The sequence below is a fragment of the Gallinula chloropus genome (assembly GCF_964237585.1).
Source record: "Gallinula chloropus genome assembly, chromosome: Z".
Taxonomy (NCBI): domain Eukaryota; kingdom Metazoa; phylum Chordata; class Aves; order Gruiformes; family Rallidae; genus Gallinula; species Gallinula chloropus.
In genome coordinates, this window is record NC_140089.1 from 71,125,324 (window position 1) to 71,144,194 (window position 18,871).

Sequence of the window (18,871 nt, forward strand, 5' to 3'; positions counted from 1 at the left end):
TACAGTGCTTAGGGTACCTACTGTCCCTCTGAGGGTTTTACTCAGCAACAAAGCTACATTTTCTGCATTATTCCTGTTGTCTCAGTCTGCATGCTAAAGACTCAAGATTCCCTGCTATGTCTTCAGTTTTGTTATCTTCACTTGGGAAATGGACTTTTTTTTTTCTCTCCTATATTATCAGCTACAATGTGCTAAACTGAGGTCTACCTATGTTAAAATCAAATATCATGAATCTTTAGAAATCTTCCACTGTCTCCAAGCCATCAAGCTTTTGATATGATGAACATATACCCACCCAATCCATCCTTCTAGATAGCTGAACAAGAACTTTATGGATCCACAAGAACCTTTTTTGTCTAACACAAAATTGACTGGCTCTGCTGATTACTTTCCCCTTAAAAGTGCTTTGGAAAACAAGCAATGTAAGAAGACAGCCACACAACTCTCATTCCCCTCCTTTCTTCCCCTGACACACAGCCGTCCTTGAGATACTAGTGATACTTGCTGGTATCACAATCAATCATCCATTAGCTCTTGCATGTCTCTTGGTAATTCCTGATGAAACGAAATAATCACTTACCTCTAGTGTCAGAATCATATCCTAAAATACAGATCTATATACATAAATACCTTAAAATTTTCCAGCATGCATGTACTTTATATTTAGTGGACATGAAACACTTGCATGGATAAATTTTCAGTGCAGAAGTGAGGCAGGGAGGGATTTTACAAATATTAACTGCCTCCGCTTTCCCAAAAATAGTCACTTGAGGATTTTGGACTTTCTTCTATAAAGTTAGAAATACTAAATTTCTATGCTAAAAGATGATATTATCCTTCTAAATTACCATTTTTTCTTAGAAAATTATAAACTAAAGATTCTTTAAAGTCACTATTTTCCACAATAATGCCTGCTCCAATGCTCAAGTTTGATCTTATGCTATGAAACCTACTTCTATGTATGTGTGCTGCAATAAGGACTGAGGATAGTCCTCCGCTCAAAACCTTTTATTACTTTTCCAAGACTGTGACTTTCTGCTGAGGAACAGTTTTCCTACACTTTCCCCACTCCAGAGAATGACACTCTACCATGGTATCTCTAATTTTTAAACAATGGTATTTTGCTGCTCTGTCACCAGGAGACAGTATTCACTGAACCCAAGATTAGCCTTGCAAGGCCAACTTCTCCAGACTACCTCAACAGCTAATAGCCCAACAGCCTTTGGCCAGGGCCAAGGCAGAGGAGTCAATTTGTTTCTTCTGAATCATCCTTTGGAAAAGCCTATGGATTGCCACTGCTTAGAGTCTAAGGATGTCAGCCTCCCTAGGCTAAAAGAACTTTGACGAATACCCTCCAAAGTATTTTTGGAAGTTTCTGACAAGTATCTCTTTCCTTCAAAATTCTGCCTAGTTGATTCAAAGAAGAATACTCTTTTACATCACATCGTGTACAGCCACCTCTGTCAAAGAATCTGCAGTCTGCTTGGGTAACCTTCCCTATTTAGGTAATATACACTTACATCTTCCTTACAGGGTCAGGCCTGCTGGCCTCTGAGGAAAGCCTCAAGTCTCTGCAGTTTTGATTGCCTTGATGCTTTGGGAGCAGGGAGAGTAAATGTGATTGTTCCTGCACTGTATTTATGTTGGTCGCATTCTTGGAGTCCAGCGGGAAGAGGAGAGGATCTTGGTCCTGAATCCTCAGCCTAACCCAGTGAAGAGCACAATTTACTTTTCTTTTTTTTTAAGATTGTGTAACTTCTACAAATGGAATTGGTGTTGACAGCATATTTTTGTGGATTTAATAAAAGTGAGACTAAAGCTAATAAATAATAAATGTTAACAATTTTAATGAGTTCGCTTACATTCCATTATGCAGCCAGATTGAAAAAGATTTGTGCTTCTTTTAAAAACATCCCCACATCTCTCTGTGATTAAAGTTTATTTCAAGATTTCTGTTGACTGTAGAGATTAGAGAAAGTAAAAATATTGCTGCCCTAAGAACTGAAACAGAATAACCCAAATTTTGGGATCTGTAACATTTAACAGTTCAGTCTTTAGCTTTGCAAGTGTAAGGATGGAATGACCATTGACTGACTTGTTCATTTAGGAAACATTACACATTGGTCTGAGAATAAGATGTCAGCTGGTGCCCTCATGTGGATATGTGTGCCCTTATATATAACAGAAAATGAAACTTTCAGTCAAGACAAAGCCATAAAAACTTCAGCATCTCAGTTTTACACACAAAAGTTGGACAGTTTGTTTAAAACAGGCTTCCATTATTTGCCTTCAATGTAGGCAAACACATATTATTTGCTTGTAAGCAGAATTTCCTAGTTGGATGCCAGGATATAGCATGGTTCTTAATGTAAATTTGCAGTGCAAAACTGAACTAACTTTTAACTGCACAGTTGCAATCTATCTCCCCACAAAAAAAATAACCCCAAACACAAAACAACACAACAAAAAAAAACCCCAAACAACCCCGAAACCCAAACTGATTCATATTAAAAAATAAAAGAACTAATCATACATTTTTTTTTCCCAGAGTTTGGAAAAATTTCCACAGAACATAACTCTTCTTCAAAAAAACGTTCTTCTTATTTACAAAAAAAGCATTCCAGTTGTCAGCCAACTCAGAGAAGAGTTGAATAAGCACAGGGCATATAGGCTGGCAAAATAATTCCAGTTTGATCAACCTCAAGAAGTCATTATCAGTCAGGATCTAGCCATGTGTTTCTGGAAATGTGTGGAACAGGTGAGTGAAAAGCATACACCACTTCCAGTAAGAATACTGATTAACTTTTATATATTGACTGTAAGTTGATTAACATCTGCAGACTGTCAGCAAGGGGTCCTACATAGACAGCAGGTATGAGAAGACAGCATGTTGTAAGCTGCAGCCAAACCCCCAGCTAGAGTCAATGTAGATTTACTCCTACTGTCTCTTGTGCTACTGTTCCACTAGAGTGCTTACAAAAGTTACGCATTTTTCACTCTATTACTCACAAAAGCTAAATTCTAAGTGTAGAATTAATCAGGATCTTTAAATGCAAGCCCAGAAATCTGCAGAATCAGCTATACAATCCTTACATTTTATGTATAAGGAAAAGATTGAAGGCAAACCAACTAGAATACTTTCACAGATATTGAAAGAATTAACCATATGATACAACCACAATTTAAACCTTACCTAAACTCTAGTGCCACGTGTAGATTATCCCATCACAACTGTGCTACGTGTACCCCCAGGGGTAGGTAAAGATAATGATCTGAAAAAACTGTAAAAATTTCACCTAAACTTCCATTTTCAAGCTAAGTAAAGCAGCTGTAATGATTATAAAGAACAGACAGGTAGCTGCAATCTGTAATCGGATGACAAGTGTCTACCTCAAAACCCAAATTCTGAACTGGTGGGTAAAGAGGTTGGTTTTATTTTCATCAGCCACTCACACATCAGAGTAACTCCTGTGGAATTCCACTGGCTTTGGGTAGTCTATATTATGAAATGCTTCTTGCCTTGTGCAATGTTTAAAATTCTTACACATTATGATAATTAGAGGGCCAATAATTATCTGGGAATATAAACTAACACTGCATTATTTATCTGCAGGCATTTCACATCTCCCTGTACTAGGTGCTTTACAAAAAGAACAGAAAAGCATACAAGCCAAGCAAAATACTCCAGACCAGACAGAAATGTTACCTTTTTAAACACAGCATCAAAGACATGACTTGTGGATTTGACACCATTCAAAATTCTTTGCCCTTAGAACTATTGTGTTTTACAAATTTGGGGCCTTTGCAGGAAGTGATGCATTTTTGACATTACAATTTGTTTTTTCCATAATGAAAGAAAACACTTTTGATATTTTAAATATCTAGATTATCCAGTTCAAACATTAGCCAGGTAGTTCAGTACCTGGCACTTTGAGTTTCTACAGATTAAAACTTGTGTTTTCCTTTGGCATCAAAGTTTGCAGAAACAACTGTAATCTTAGCATCATCGCTGAATGCCCTAATGTCCTTTCCCATCATTCCTCAGAGCATGTGTTATGCTGCCTACTGATCATCAAAAAACTCCATAGCTATCTTTATTTGAATGCTGCTGGTATGCATGCTGGTTTAATACAAAGTCTAGCTACCCTTTGGGGCAAAGGACAGTGTGAAAATGAAAAAGGTCATACTGTAGCTACCAACAAGAGGAAAACACTTTGTACGAAACCTGAAAATTATGGATTTTTTTTTTTTAAATCTCATTTAAGAAGTTACATATTTCACTTACTGCTGTTGCTCAATGAAAACAAAAAGAATTTTTTGTAGAAAAGACTTGCCCATAAATGAGACAGTTGAACAGAAATAGTTGTGAGCCTATGAATTATAGTTTCAGACTGCTTATACTCTGCCTTAAAGCTGTGTATTCTTTCTCTGTACTTGTGCAATGCATTTATATTGGAAGGCCCTCTTAAAACTGGGTGATCTATTGGTTTAGGGAGCTAAAGATTAATTCCAGATGTGGTCATGCTCTTCTAGCCCTTCAAAAAGTAACTACTGCACCATCTGTTTTGTAATAGACAATTTCAAAGAGTGCCAAGGGGAATGTTAAAGACATTGGTCAAATGGCCACATATACCTCACACACAGGAATCCTAGAGGTCATAGTGCTTCAGACAGATTCATATTTTTACTTTTTTCTCTCCATTGTTCCACCATCGAAACTCAAGGAATAACTCCCCTTCCTCCCAAAATAGGAAGGAGATGTTTTCCAGATTATTACCAGCGTTGACATGTATGAGGCCAAACTCAGACCTGAATTCAATGGAATGACTGGAATTCATTGTGACATATCTTTTATACCTGCCCCACTTTTGCATCCTTGCAGATTATTCCAAACCGCTTTGTTTTTTAGAAAAATGAACTCGGTAGCAGGAGGTTAATGCTAAACTGCCTTCAGATCTGGCTGGCTGCCCAAGACAAATGAAGGGTGCAACAGGCAATGAAGGGTTACTCCAGATCATGATCACTTTCATTTTTCCTGGTTATTGCAGGAAGCCTGAAGTAGAAGAATTGTGTCTGTTCTTCTAAGACCAGTGTTGTGAAACAATATCTACATCTGGTGTGTACAACAAAGATGCACTCAGGTCTAGCACCAACGTAACTTAAGTTCTTCACAACAGTAAAACCAGAGTAAAGAAGTCCTCTGAAGACCTCCTAAGCACAAATTTAAACTTCAAAGCAGTAAGTCATGATTTATACCAAATAAGTCCTAAGAGAAGGTCTAAAATGAAAACAAAAGGAAACAGAAAATCTACTAGAGGTTAAACAATCAAAATCTTGTGCAGTCCTAAAGAGTAGTTTTTGCTGCAGTGGCATTAAGTAAATCATCGGTAAAAAGAAATAAAGATTAACAATGTCTCCAATTCATTCCCCTTTGTTTTTTCCATTGCATCCAGTCATGTTATGCCAATTCGTGTAATAAGTTATTACAAAAAATAGCTTACTAGCAGACTAGGGCACCTTCTTAAGTTCTCTCCATTAAATAGCACAGGGCAGAATCAGTGCTTTAGACTGCAAGCTTAGTGCCCGGGTATACTCCAGCTGGATCTTCAAATTCAAAGTCTGCTGCTGGTAAGACAGACATCAATTAATAGGAATAGCAGCTCCTAACCATTACCATTCCTTCATAGTATTAGAGTTTAATTTCTGTTATGTCTATCTGGGTGGTGTAAGGGAATTCCATGCACTTTTTCATGCCTTGCACTTTTTCAGTATTAAATATTATTAAACAAAAGAAAGGTTGGAAAACAGAATAGGAAATGTCTGTTTTGTAAAGCGTCATCGCAACTTTTAAATCACAGACATCCAATCCAAAAGAAATACGCTCTGAGAGGCTAATACACATAATGGTGTGGGAGGGTGCATACACACCTGTTGGCTAAAGCAAAGGCCCTATGGTTAAGGGCAAGACTGAATTAAAAATTTTAGACTCAATAAATAACACTTAGAACTAGACATTACACACCGCAGCATTCCCGATCACACTCCCAACCAACAGCTGCAAGAAGAAAATGATCTCTGAAAGAAGTATCCAAATCAGAAATTATTTTAAGGGAAAATAATGTGGAGCTAACCTATAGAAAGCATAAAGGGATGGTTTTGAAATCCCACTCTCTACAGAGCTAACATATTTGCTCCACAGACACAAAACCATCTCTAATTTAACTTTTTTTGTAGGTATCTGCACTCCACAAAACAAGCCAACAAAAGGGAGTCTGAATTTAAACTTCTCACAAAACAAGATGTGTAATAGTCACTCCTCTTACAGAGGCTGGCGTTCCTAGAAGAAATGACCTCCAGAATGAAGAGGTATTCAAGGAGATTTTGTTTTAGACATTGACATTGCAATTCATCTTAACTCCTACTTTCCAGTAATAACTTTTAATCTCTTTTTAGCAGTTCCCGAACATAATTACTATATTATCAGTTACACCTACTCTATCCCTATGCATTTTAGGCATAACTCTGCCTTTATCAGTCACGTAACACAGGCCTGAAAACTGACCCGTCCTTTGAAAAATAAGAAATAGCTTACATAGGTCATTAATTGGAGCTCAAATAAAAAAATAAACACCTCCAGAAACTCACTGCCAGTACCTCCTCTCTCCTTATTCCTTAGCAAACCTAACTCCAAATTCAACCCTAAGCATATGAATAAATCTTTCAAAGTTCATTGTCTTCTGGGCTGAGAGGCTAATTTGCTCCAGCTGAGCTCAGCACTCACCCACTTCACTCTAAGGACAGACACCTGTGGCACATCTTTTGCACTGAAAAATGCGCCAGCCACTTGCTAGCTACTGGCTGGACTATATACACTTTGTCAAAGTGATCAATTTCATTTAAGATATATAGATCCAAAAATACACAGCCTGGAAAGCAGTAATTTTATTCAGTTGACACACGCTGTCTTGAGTTCATTTTTTAACAGTAGTTAATCATTCACAAAAATACAGCTTTAAAAAATAACTCATTTGTTCCTCGCAGAGGAGGATTAAGATATGGTGTACCAGATATCTAAATACAGCTATCTATCTGTAAAAAAAATACGGTTCATGAAAGTAATTGTATTTCTATGGCATGTTTTTAGGAAAAATATATACCCTTCATTGTCTTCTACCTCAGAAGCAACAATTGCATAAAAAGGCCTGATACTTTTCTCAGCCATCTTTTGAAATAACGAGATAGCAGTTCTTTGAGGGGATTTTGTTTTTCCACTGACTACAAGCTAGCCTAATGCCTGCAGAGTTCCCCCTGGTTCGCCTGACAGGAGGAGCTCCTCTACCGACGGCTGTTACAAGTGTTGCCAGGTAAACAGCACAGAAATAACTCTGGCTGTCTATGAGGATGCAGTTTCAGGGCACAGTGATGTCCTACAGAACAACTGTCCTGGGTCTCTCTGCAGCACGTGCCGTGTACCCCACACTGTTTTCGACTCCTCCCTGGTGCCTAGCTGCACCAAGGTCAGCCAGTGTCCTTCCACCATGCTCTCTTTCCACACAAGCAATTGCTGAAGGCATAGTTCTATATGCAGAGGCAGGTGCCACGGGAATCTCCATGCTGAAACTGGGCCGATCCCAGACACCCTGTGTCAGCGGGTTGGATGGATCCTTTACTACATGCTATGTATACCCATTATGTATGTGCAGTGGATGTATAATGCATGCAAGGCAGTGGACGTGTAGTATTTGCACTCCTGGGGCTCAGTCCATGTGAGAATCTGTCTTTTGGGGTGCTGTCCCCAAAGCTGTGGGCTGCGTCTGTGGGGCAAAGCCACGGCCTCTGACACCCTGCTCCCCCACTCTCCTCCGAGGGTCGTCTCGGCAGAAGGGTCCTGGAGCGGGGCTGCGCCATGCCGCAAAACCTTGCCCAGCCCGGCCTAGCTGGGCCTAACAGCCCCCGGGGCCGCGCCGCTCTCCCGGCCCAGGCCGCAGGGGGCGGTCCGGGCCCGGCGCCTCTCGTTCGGGCGCAGGCGCCACCGTGAGCCCGCGGCGGAACGCTGGCCGCCCGGGGACGGCGGCTCCATGTGCTGCCAGGTACGTGTAACCCTGCCGGTAGTCCGGCTACAGGCGAGGTGGGTGCAAGGGGAGGGCGGCGGAGGATCTCTCAGCCCCCTCCTTGGCGGACAGAGGCGCCGGGCGGGCGAGGCTGAACGGCGGGAGGGGGACACGGCTCCGCGCTGACTTCCTCCCTCCAACCCTTGTTACCCCTCCGTTGCTCCCCGCTCTCCTGGCAGCTGCTGTAGGAGGAACGCGACAGAGCTTATCGGCATTAAAAATCCCCAGAGAAAGTCCCTCCGCACGCGGGTACAGTTTCGGTTGTTTGTTGCGGTATTTTCGGAGAAGTTAGTGTGCGGCAGCGATATTGTTTTCAGTAGGCCCCGCTCTCCTCACCGGCGTTTGTTCTCTGAGCAGGTCTCGGTGCTGTATTTCGCCAGGAGCGCGGACCTGGCGGGGCTGCGCTGCGAGACTCTCTCGGTGCCGCGGCAGATCACCTCTCTGCAGCTCTGGGAGGAGATCGTCAAGGTCCATCCAAGGTATCCGGGAAGGTTACTGCTAGGTGCACAGAGTTTAATGTGGTCGGGGCGTTTTGGTAAATACCGATTCAGCATTCAGATTTAAGGAGTGACACGTATCAGAACTTTGGCGCCATATAAACTCTGGCATTACCTTGTGCTCGTAACCTGCAGCAAGCTTTTTGTGTTACAACCAGTTGGAAATGCTGCATTTTTATGTATATGCAAGGGAAGACTGGGTGCAATAAATAGATCCAAAAGTTGAGCCTGAGGGGTGCTTAAAAACATGGCCGATTGTCCAGAAGGGCTGTGGTGCGTTAACTCAGCTGCACATGAAAACTGAGCTACATTATTAGCCTGTAGGGAAGGTGAGATGTCTCAAGGAGGGGCCAGGCACAGCCAGGGAAATGAACAAGAGATTCATGATAATGTGCAGGTGCACTGTTAGCCCTTGGTCTGAGCTTATGGCACACGTGAAAAGGCAGGTCGGAAGGAGAACTGAAGCCCTGCCACATGTATCCAGCCACTGAACCTTTACATAAGAAATAGGCTCAGCCACTTTCAAGTCCCTCTGCTTTGAAAAAAAACCCAACCCTGTTGGTTGAGCTTCACAGGGAGACTGGTCCTGAGCGAGCACTTTAAGGACCCCTGCAGCACTGGTGCTTTTTGGCGTGTCAGCAGAAATCTTCCCCCAAGTCAAGTCTTACTAAGAATGACTCTGACAGACAAAAGTGTAACAGCATTTTCAAGGGGGGGGAGTGGTAAAAAAAAAAAATGTAGGTTATAACAGAGGTTGAGGTTCTTGGGATATAGAATATAGATATATTGCTGAATCTACTTGAATTTCTGTAACTTCAGGCTTAAGTGCCAAAGTCTTCCTTTAGGCACCCACCCTTCTTTATTAGGTCTACTCTCAAAGGCTATAAAAAACCCAAACACAACTGCTATTTAGTAATGGCATCTGTTTCCAAATGAGAAGCTTTAACCAAATGCTAGAATAGCAGGCCTTTTCCTCGGAGAGAATTGAGGCCAAGTGCTTTTGGGAGGAGGCAGTAGGGAATGAGTGTATTTTACTTTGTGGTCTATTACTTGTGTCAGAAGCAGCAGCACCTTTGGTCGGTTCACCATAGTTTGTCAACTTCCTCCTTTTATGAATGACTTAGAGCAGTACATTTTGCATGTGCAGTTACTTCACAGTGGCCTTCTTGGCAAACACTTCTGCTCCTAGCTTTTCTGGAAAAACTCAACGTAATTGCAGGGCATTGACCACAGACTTCTATTCACATTGCAAATGGATATTCAGGCTGCAGCTTGAGCATACTTGACAATGCTCTTCTGTTCCACCCATTTTACCCGATGAATTAACTTGCAAGTGACATTAATTAGAGCTCATCCTTCTAATGGGCACTTCACTTCCATAGTTGAGCTCTGTTCCTCAGTGGCTTGTTTTACTTTCATACAGACCCTCCCTTCAGTGTGCCCTCTGAGTCAGCGCTACTGTGTTTTGCACAGCCTGTGCCTTGCCTGTGTTTGTCTATCTGGCTGGTAGGAAGTAAGATGGTGTTTACTTGTACCTTTTGGTGTGCCTACTTCTTTCTAGGCAATACAGCTCTCTGCCATCTGTGTTAGATTTTGTAGTTTCGAACAACAACAGTTATCACACCTAACGTAAAATATTGACGTGCTTTTTCTGCTGATTTACTAGCATTGACCTCATAATCACTACATGATTACCCTCTAGTCATGAAAGCAACTTCCTGCCTCATGATATCCAGAGCTGTGGACTCTCACAGCAACATATCACAGGTATTAAATAAAATATATAGAAGATCTGCCAGAAAACGCACCATATCAGCCCTCTTCGTTCTATTGCCACTCATTAACAGCAGCAGATTTCAGACCTGTAAGTATAAAAGTCCCAAAGCCTCATGAACTGTGAGGTTATACAAGAGCAACTCTTTGACCACTGAATCTTGATGAGATCTTGCAAACAGTACTTCTGGCCATGTAAGAAAATTGGCTCCTGTCCTGCCATACTGAATCAGGGGAACATTTCCTTCTAATCCCAAATTGTGAGGCTACTACCTCTTCAGTTAACTGCTTTGTTGGAAGCTGCTGAAGTGGCTCTTATATACATTGATTTGTTTCATGACAAATCCAGTTCCCAACTTCTGAAAATTAGATAATGAGCTTGTTTTTCTTTAGCCACCACAAGAATATCCAAGAGTAGTAGGAAGGCATTTGTTGTATTTTTTAAAGTGTATATGAAGCAGAGCTGCGTAAGTCTCAGTGGTATTTACCTCAGCTGCCCTAGACTGTGCACTAGTTTGTTACTTAATGAAATCTCATGGTTAAATGCAAATACTCTATTTAGAAATCTATCTGTGCTCCTGCCAATCCCCTTCAGGCTTGCTGTCATCCGAGATCAAGTGGTTTTTGCTGTTCAGCAGGAGTACGTGCTTCTTGGAGATCAGCTCCTGAACCTGCAGCCTGGAGACGAGGTTGCCATCATCCCACCAATTAGTGGAGGCTGAACCTATCCAGGTTCTGATAGGTAGGTATCATTTCTTGCTTCGTTTCCTATGGAGTGTCATCCTGTGATACAATATTTCATGAATTCTGTATAATGTTCCAATAATATTTTTTTGTTGCTATTTAGATCCAGAGATGTGATTGCAGTTCTCTCCCTCCACTCCAATACTGTTCTGAGAGAGCATTACCTTGCATTTCCTGCAGGAGAGAGACATTGTGTTGACCAGAAACTATAAGCTGGTGCACCAATAAATGATTAACACAGATGCAGTAAATGGAAGAAAATTGCCAGAGAGGTCAGGCATTGATTTGGACTTGGGTTTTAGGTCTTGCTATACTTTTGTAGTTGTTTCTGGCTGCTAGTAGATATCCAGATACCCTTATTTAAATAAATAAGCTAATAATGAAAAAAAACTCCTGCCACTTTTTAGTAGAAAAGTTGATGCACAAAAAGAATTGACTGCTACTGAAAGAAAATCTTTGGGATTTTTTTTTCCTGCTGTCAAAGGAACAGATGTCTTTAGAATAGCTCTGTTTTTTTGCATACTTGCAAGTGCAAGTCCATATATTTACTACATCTTAGTCTGTTGCTGCTGCTCAAAACAGTTACTTCCCTCCTCATTCTTAGATGAACTGATGATTGGTTTCTCTTCAGATAAATTATAAATGTCTTGTGTGTCACTGCAGCAGAGTGGTAGCATCAGGTCCTGAATGTCTTGAAGATCATACTAAACTTTAGGATTAGAATGCTAATCTGTGTTTATCAGAAATCTCTTGTTTAAACTGTGTTTAATTTCAGGATAAGGCAGGGAGGGAGGGCAGACGAGGTTTACTAGCACAGTGTGCCCATGCTGGTTGATAGTACTGTTAAACTGGGGTCTCAGACTAGTTCTATTTTTTTCCCAACTGGGCCAAACTTTCTTATCAGGAAGGAACCTGCATGTGTTAAAAAAAAAAAAAAAGGTCATCGCTTGATATTTGCAGTTAATATTCTCTCAGCAAGTCTGCTGGGAAGTGAATTTGCCGTTGAGACAGTTATCTTGGTTTGGGGAACTAGATGGTTCGTGTTTTCTGCATAAATTGGGTCATCAGCACTGGATAAAAAGCAGTTGGCCAATGCTAGTACCTCCAAATCCATTGAATCTGTTTGATTTCAGCTTTTCTGGTGAGATATGGATGAAAATGAAGATACGCCAAAAGATTTTATCAAGCTCAAGTCTGAAAAGCTCTCTGTAGATGAAGTGTCAGAGCTAGTCGTTTCACCATACTGTGGGGCAGTGTCTGTATTCATTGGTGAGTTTAAAATACCCAGCTGGAATTCTGTGTGTAAGAAACCTAGGTTGTCCACACCCCAGACTTGTGCTTCTCAAATAAGTAAGTTTGGGGACTGAACCCAGGATGTTTAGAAAACACGTGAATTATTTAGCCCATGGCAGCTTTTAAACTGCTGCACTGGCACAAAGTGGTGAGAAGGTTCCCTGCTGGTGTGGCTATTGTAGGGCTGAACAGAGCAGCAACTCTAGAGTACAGGACTGCTTGGGAGCTATTCTCACATCCCTTTAGCCATGGCTTATTCAGGGTGGAAAGTGGGATTTTATGGCTGTGCAAACCTCAAGTTCACACCTGTATGAAAGCTTCTGCAACTCGTGAAGGTCAAGGTTGAGACTCTGTCCCATTGCTTAATGTACATGGTGCATGTCTTGAAACCCAGCTGTGCTTAAATCTTAGTGCTACTCTGCTCCTAAATGCTAAGCATTGAAATATTGCGTGGGAATAAGCAGTAAAAGCACCATAGGACTTCCCACAGATGTCCCAGCTTTGGGCATCACAGACTGCAGACTTTTATAATGCATAAATTAAATTCTTCCTTGTATATTAAAGATTTGTCTTCCTCAAAGAATCTCTTTTCCCAACCATGATTAGGATAGGTTATTTCTATTTGCACCATGCCGACCTTGACCCTGCGTTTTACTCTGTATTTATATACAACACCTTATTACATAGCAAGTATATAATACATATATATATTTCCTTGTTGCTTTTGGTTGATAAATCGTTTGTGTTTAGGTACTACAAGAAATAATTTTGAAGGGAAGAAAGTGATTCATTTAGAATATGAAGCATACACTTCAATGGCAGAGACTGAAATAAAGAAAATCTGCAGAGATGTTAGACAGAAGTGGCCATCAGTCAAACATATTGCAGTGTACCATAGACTTGGGTATGTATGGCCAGGCTCCATGCTTCTGCAAGTGCAATATTAATTCTTCTCTGGTACATGGCTGTGCTTACATAGTTGCAGGATGTGCTGGAGCCTGTATAAACTGTGATGCAGCAAAGCTGGCTGCAGGATCAAGCTGTCACTGTGAACCTGAGTTTCAGAAATACCCTTTTCAAAAATGTGTGTATTGGTAGTGTTCGCTGGAGGCTGCGTTTAGCCTGCCAGATGGTTGATGCTGGTGTGATGGTTTGAGCGTGGGGAGAAGGGATGGACATTTCACTCTGGGGAAAGGGAGTCTGTTGGTTTTGTCTTTTCCTAAGATGTGAAGTTGTCAGCACTTTCTTTTTTCTTTCTTGCATCAAGGTGCCACAGAATGTTCTTACTGTCAGATTTAAGTCAAATTATACCATAGGGAACCCGAAAGCTTAGACTACGGGGAGAGAGGCATGCTGATCGCTGGCCATACTTGCCAGACAACATCCTGTTACTCTTTGAGTCTTGGATAAGCGTTTTATTTTGGGTTCAAAACATGGAATACCAATGTCTGATACACTCTTGAGCCTCCACTGTTTCTCAGATTTCTCACAAAAACTAGCAGGATTTGCAGAGACTTCGTTTCCTTTTCTCTTAGCAGAAGGAACCTGGGAGGTGATTGCAAAGAGTAATACTAGCTCTGAGGGGTGTTTTCCTTAGATTTCTTCAATAGTCAACAGAGAGTGATTCTTTTGAGGGCAGCTCAAAGCACTTAAGCTTAGATTTTTCCAATTAACTCTTTGCTAGAGGTGTCTTAGAGGGAGGGTTGGGAGGCAGCTTTTGGGAATACTACCCCTGTGAGAAGAAAAACAAAACAAAACAAAACTTGGAGCTATGTCTGTTAAGTTTGGATAGCAACACATCAAGCAGGAAAAACTTGATAATTTGGAATCAGAATTTGTCAAAAATGAAGTTTCATTGCAAGTCTGCATAGCTTGAGGCACCTAATTTCTTCTTTCACCAATTCTTCTGCAATCTGAGATGATTTCTTAGGTTTTCAGATAAGAATTGGCTGTTCCTAGCTTGCTATTGTTCATTTTTAAGCCAGCTTCCAATGAGTTTCCTATGCATTGTTGCAAGTTAGCAGTTTTTCCCACTTAATTCCATAGACTTTATTTAAAAAAAAAAAAAGAATGGAAGAAAAAAGCCTATGTCTGGTGGGTCTATTTATTCTAAAGTGTGGAATTCTCACATCTGGTATTGATTTTGGTTGTGGTTTTCTTTCTTTTAAGAAGTGTATAATCTTTTGGACATGGCTTGACACTTGCTCAGTATGAATGAGTCAGGAGAGCATGTGGCCAGAATACTGACGTGACATGGCCACAGTTTTTGGGTGCTCTTGATGTTAAGCATTAGCTGAAGCTGCTGTTGTTCCTCTTCTCTCCCTAGTGTGGTTCCAATAACTGAAGCAAGTGTAATTATTGCGGTCTCCTCTCCACACAGAGCAGAATCCCTTGAAGCTGTAACATACTGCATCAATACCTTGAAAGCATCTGTCCCAATATGGAAAAAGGTAGGTTTGGGGAGACATTTGGCTTTAGGCCTATGCCAGAGTCTTAGACAGCCAGGCTGGAGGCTGCTGCTGCTCTTTGAGACAAGGAGCTGAAACAGTGTGGGCAGCAGTTCATCCTGATGGGATCCTAGTGTCTAGCACCACTGAGTATTCTGAGCCAGGCCCTTCTGTGGCATGTAGGGAACCTGGAAGGCCCTCCCTTTTCTGTACCATCCACCTCCTCTTAACGCCATGGTGAGGTCAAAGGGAGTTGCCTGCTTTTGAGTGGCAAAACTCAGTTCTGCACAGCCCTGTGGAAGAGCTTGGAGTCAGCTTTGCTTTGGACAGCACTGCCGTTTGTAAGTAAAAGTGGCGGTTTTTGTCTTTCTGTTTTCTACTCACCCCCGTGACCTTAAGAAAGCACAAAGCATTAAGCAACAGCTCACAATGACGGGATGAGCAGAGGTCCCAAAGCTAGTATGGCCACATAACAATGTGTGGGTAGACCAGCTTGGGTCTAGAAAGAGCTTCATTGCATAACCACAGTGTTGCATGCGAGTAATGAGCATTACCTCTGCCTTCTCTCCCAGGCGGAATGTGGTATGTGGTAGCAGTGATATTCTCTGCAGTACTCCACATCTCTGACACCCTTTCAGGAGGCTGCAGTTTTGTGGTCTTAGAAAGGGCAATCAGGAGCTCAGGGCCCTGGTGAGTTTGCTGCTTGGGACTAGACTGCTGCTGCGTAGTCCTGTCTGTCCTGAAGATAAAGTGCTTTACTATATTTTGTGTATCATTGTAATTATTTCTTTTTAATACTGACAATTTTTTATACACTTAAATACTCCTAAAAATCATGGTGCAGCGGGTTAAGATGGCAACATGTAAAAAGGGCAGTTTCAGACACCAGTACTGTGTGCTCTACAGCTTTTACATAATTTCTTCTAGACCTCTTTGTTGAGTAGACTTCAGTATAGATGGGCCCTTCTAAATTTAATGAGTCTCAGCCTGAAGCTCAGCATTTGCCCACATATAAGTCAGTATGTTCTAAGGGTGCTGCCCTCTTTTCTCTTTGCCAGCTGAGTGCTGTGTAGTCCTGTTGTGATCAGTAAATAATAGCAGGATGGCTGTTGAGTTGTTTGGCTTGGCTTGTGGCTGTATGTAGCAGACTTCTACAATATTTCCCATTCTTTGTTTATATTTGCAGGAGATTTATGAGGATGAATATTCTTGGAAAGAAAACAAGGAATGTTTTTGGGCAAATTCGGAAAAATAACTACTCTCTTAAAAATAAAGTGTTACTGTTCCTAATGAGCATCCTGGTTTAGCATTGAGTTGTTTTTACAGAGAACCTATATGCTTTTAAGCAGTTGTAACAGACATTTCAATCTGAGTCATTTAATTAGGACTGAATGAAATGAATTTATGAAATTCATTTATGAAATGAGTAATAATTAGGGGTTTTAAGTGTTCTTGACTGTCCTTTGAAATCATCTTTATGAATTTAAACTTCATTCAGTTTTTAAAACAATCTAGTTTTTAAAAAAATCTTCTTTCATATTGTTTGCAAGGTGTTTAGTTTGTGATACATACTGCTTTAATGCCTTTACGTTGGTATTCTGCATTCACTGTCTGCATGTGAGGTCACAAGAGGACAATTGGATTACTATTTTTTTTTAATTTTAAAAAAAGTCCTGAGTAGTTTAATTTTATATGACTGTAGAATCAGTTTGCAAGCTCTATGCTATTTTGACATTCTTGTAACATGAAAGCTACTTGAAGTAGATTAAACATTTTGGTACAGACAGAGAAGGAAATATAAACTATACCCCAGAGTTATTAACTTTTCAGTAGTGGTTACATTCCAGTAGCTGTGTTTCAGAGAAACATTTTACTGTGCAGCTGATATTACAAGCCTATTGCATTAAAAAAATATGGACAGACCTTGATTCAAAGTTAGATCTAATACTGTACCAGCAACAAACTTGCAGTGGCAATAACACGCAAACCTTAACTACTTAATGATGTCTCGATGTGATTGATTTTGAAGGAGCTTTTTTGGCTGTGTAGTTGTATGGTGCTGCAGAAAAAAACCAAGCCAGCTATTGAATAGAAATAGAAAACTGAGTTTAATTAGACATGTTAGGATTCAAAGTCATTGAAACAGATTATTTTTCCAAAAGAAAGTGAGTACATTTATGATTTTAATGGTTTTTCCTTGTTACTCTTTTGAAACCTAGTTAAAAGAGAGACTAACATAGTATGCCAGTGCGTCCACCAGAAACAATGGGCTGCCCATCTGAGTAAGATAATTTTAACTATATTATTGTACTGTGCCGTGACAGTGACGTGTTCCATGACATGTTAAGACTTCAAAATTACATTGTGTATGGCATTTTTACTAATGTTGAGAGGCCGTTTGCTCTAGTCATCATTATCCATATAGACAAGACTGATAGAAAGGATGTGAAATGAGGTAAAAATGAAATTATCAGCTCAAGTTTATGTATCATTACATCGCACTACACTAAAGTCTCAGCTGTATAACCCGTTTCATTGTCTCTGCAGTAAATATGTAGAAACAACAGCTAACTGCACAAAATAAACCAAGAAAATAGGTGATGATCTTTTTCCCTCCAGTAAACTCCATTGGTTTTAATACTTAGTGATGGTTAACTGTGTCTGAATTAAGTAAAGTAAACCCCATTGAAACATACAGCTTCAGGCAGAAGCATGGTTAAACTGTGCTTGTTAACTTACTGATGGACTTTCCTCAGTGGAAGCGAGCAAGTCCTTCCTCTGCAGGACAGCAGCTGCTCCTTGCGTGCTTACACATACGCAGCCTCCAAACCATGTGGGCCCTATTATCTAGGCAGAGCTGAGCAAGTTCAGGGTTGAATTTTCTTTTGCTTTGGATATTGAAGAGAAGCCATCTGCTATTTGAATGTCATTTTTTAACAGGAATTGTACAGAATCCTAAGTACAGATCACTTCCTATGTCAAATAATTATTTTTTGTTTTAGAAAAGAAAAGAATACACAAAGTGACCCATTTTTGGTGTTCATTTTTCGATGTTCGTGTTTGCTGCTACTCTGCAACTACTTAGTGTACCAATTTCACAAGAATAAATGGCTGGGTTGCTTTGTAATGGGTGGTTTATGAATGAAATAAAGCATATGCAGTGCTTGCATACTGGTGCTGTGCTCTGATACAGAACAATCGTTGTATTGAGGACAGTTAAACTGTACTTGAGGCCCTATGATCAGGGGAATTCCTGTGTGGCACTAGTGTCTCTGTACTGCTGCAGTCTCCTGGAAGATTACTCCAGGGTGACCTTAAGTGCACCTTCCCCATCAGCAGTGCAGCTGGGAAGGAGGGTGCAGAAAAGAAGAGAAAGAGTAATTGTGTACTTCCCCACAGTGACCAGGAACAATGAATGGAAGAGATGTGGTACTGAGTCACAGCTGAGTGTTACAATGTGTGTACGCTGCCATGGTCAAAACAATGAAATGTCATTTTTGTGTCCCTAGCTGTGCATGAGGCAAGTACTGCTTTGTTCTGGAACAATGATGTATCAGTCTTGTGTAACTTTGGGTTCTTCAACTGGCATCTAAAAGCGAAATGGAAATGCCCCTAGGAGGGATGATGTGCATAATTAGAGGTAAAATGTATCTCACTGAAATTCTAAGTCCATACTCTGAGCTCAGTGTTTCAGCTCCCTCTGTAGGGCTACCCTCTCTGTGAGGCAGGTATTACCCGAAGAGGGCAGGTTACTCTGTTCTAAGGTAAGCTGCCTAAGGCTGTGTCTGAACAACCTAAATTTCCAGTCCAGGGTATGAATCCCAGCTGCATCTGACTGTGTGTCAGGGAAGGAGATGGCTACACGTCCCGCTTCCCACATACGCGGGAGTGGGCTGCTGGATGAGGGCTACCTTGTGTTCTGGTGGGGTCTGTGAGTGGGATGGAAGGCAGCTGCAGATCGATACACAACACAGATTCTGGGATGAGTCCAGCTGTTCCTCTGCCT

The 18,871-nt window shown here is 41.0% G+C and overlaps 1 protein-coding gene across 4 annotated transcripts; it reads left to right on the forward strand.

The window, feature by feature from the left end:
• The first annotated feature begins 8,039 nt into the window (after window positions 1-8,039).
• On the forward strand, window positions 8,040-16,159 carry MOCS2 (molybdenum cofactor synthesis 2). 4 transcript variants are annotated; one of them, XM_084278986.1, is made up of 5 exons: window positions 11,027-11,123; window positions 12,259-12,394; window positions 13,169-13,322; window positions 14,745-14,868; window positions 16,052-16,159. In XM_084278986.1, exons 2-5 carry the CDS (start codon window positions 12,274-12,276, stop codon window positions 16,118-16,120), a joined length of 468 nt encoding a protein of 155 aa, XP_084135112.1. In that variant the 5' UTR covers window positions 11,027-11,123; window positions 12,259-12,273; the 3' UTR covers window positions 16,121-16,159. The 4 variants fall into 4 exon arrangements, with proteins under 4 accessions (XP_084135114.1, XP_084135113.1, XP_084135112.1 ...); XM_084278985.1 differs by lacking the exon at window positions 11,027-11,123 and adding an exon at window positions 11,240-11,397; XM_084278988.1 differs by lacking the exons at window positions 13,169-13,322; window positions 14,745-14,868; window positions 16,052-16,159 and adding exons at window positions 8,040-8,090; window positions 8,469-8,590 and having other exon boundaries at window positions 10,977-11,123; window positions 12,259-12,388.
• Window positions 16,160-18,871: the final 2,712 nt, after the last annotated feature.

Bases quoted from the DNA above. Each gene is read 5' to 3' on its own strand.
- MOCS2 (XM_084278986.1), top strand. From the start codon at position 12,274: ATGGATGAAAATGAAGATACGCCAAAAGATTTTATCAAGCTCAAGTCT. The intron at 12,395-13,168 runs GTGAGTTTAAAA...GTTTGTGTTTAG, and splicing joins GGCAGTGTCTGTATTCATTG to GTACTACAAGAAATAATTTT. The intron at 14,869-16,051 runs GTAGGTTTGGGG...TTATATTTGCAG, and splicing joins CTGTCCCAATATGGAAAAAG to GAGATTTATGAGGATGAATA.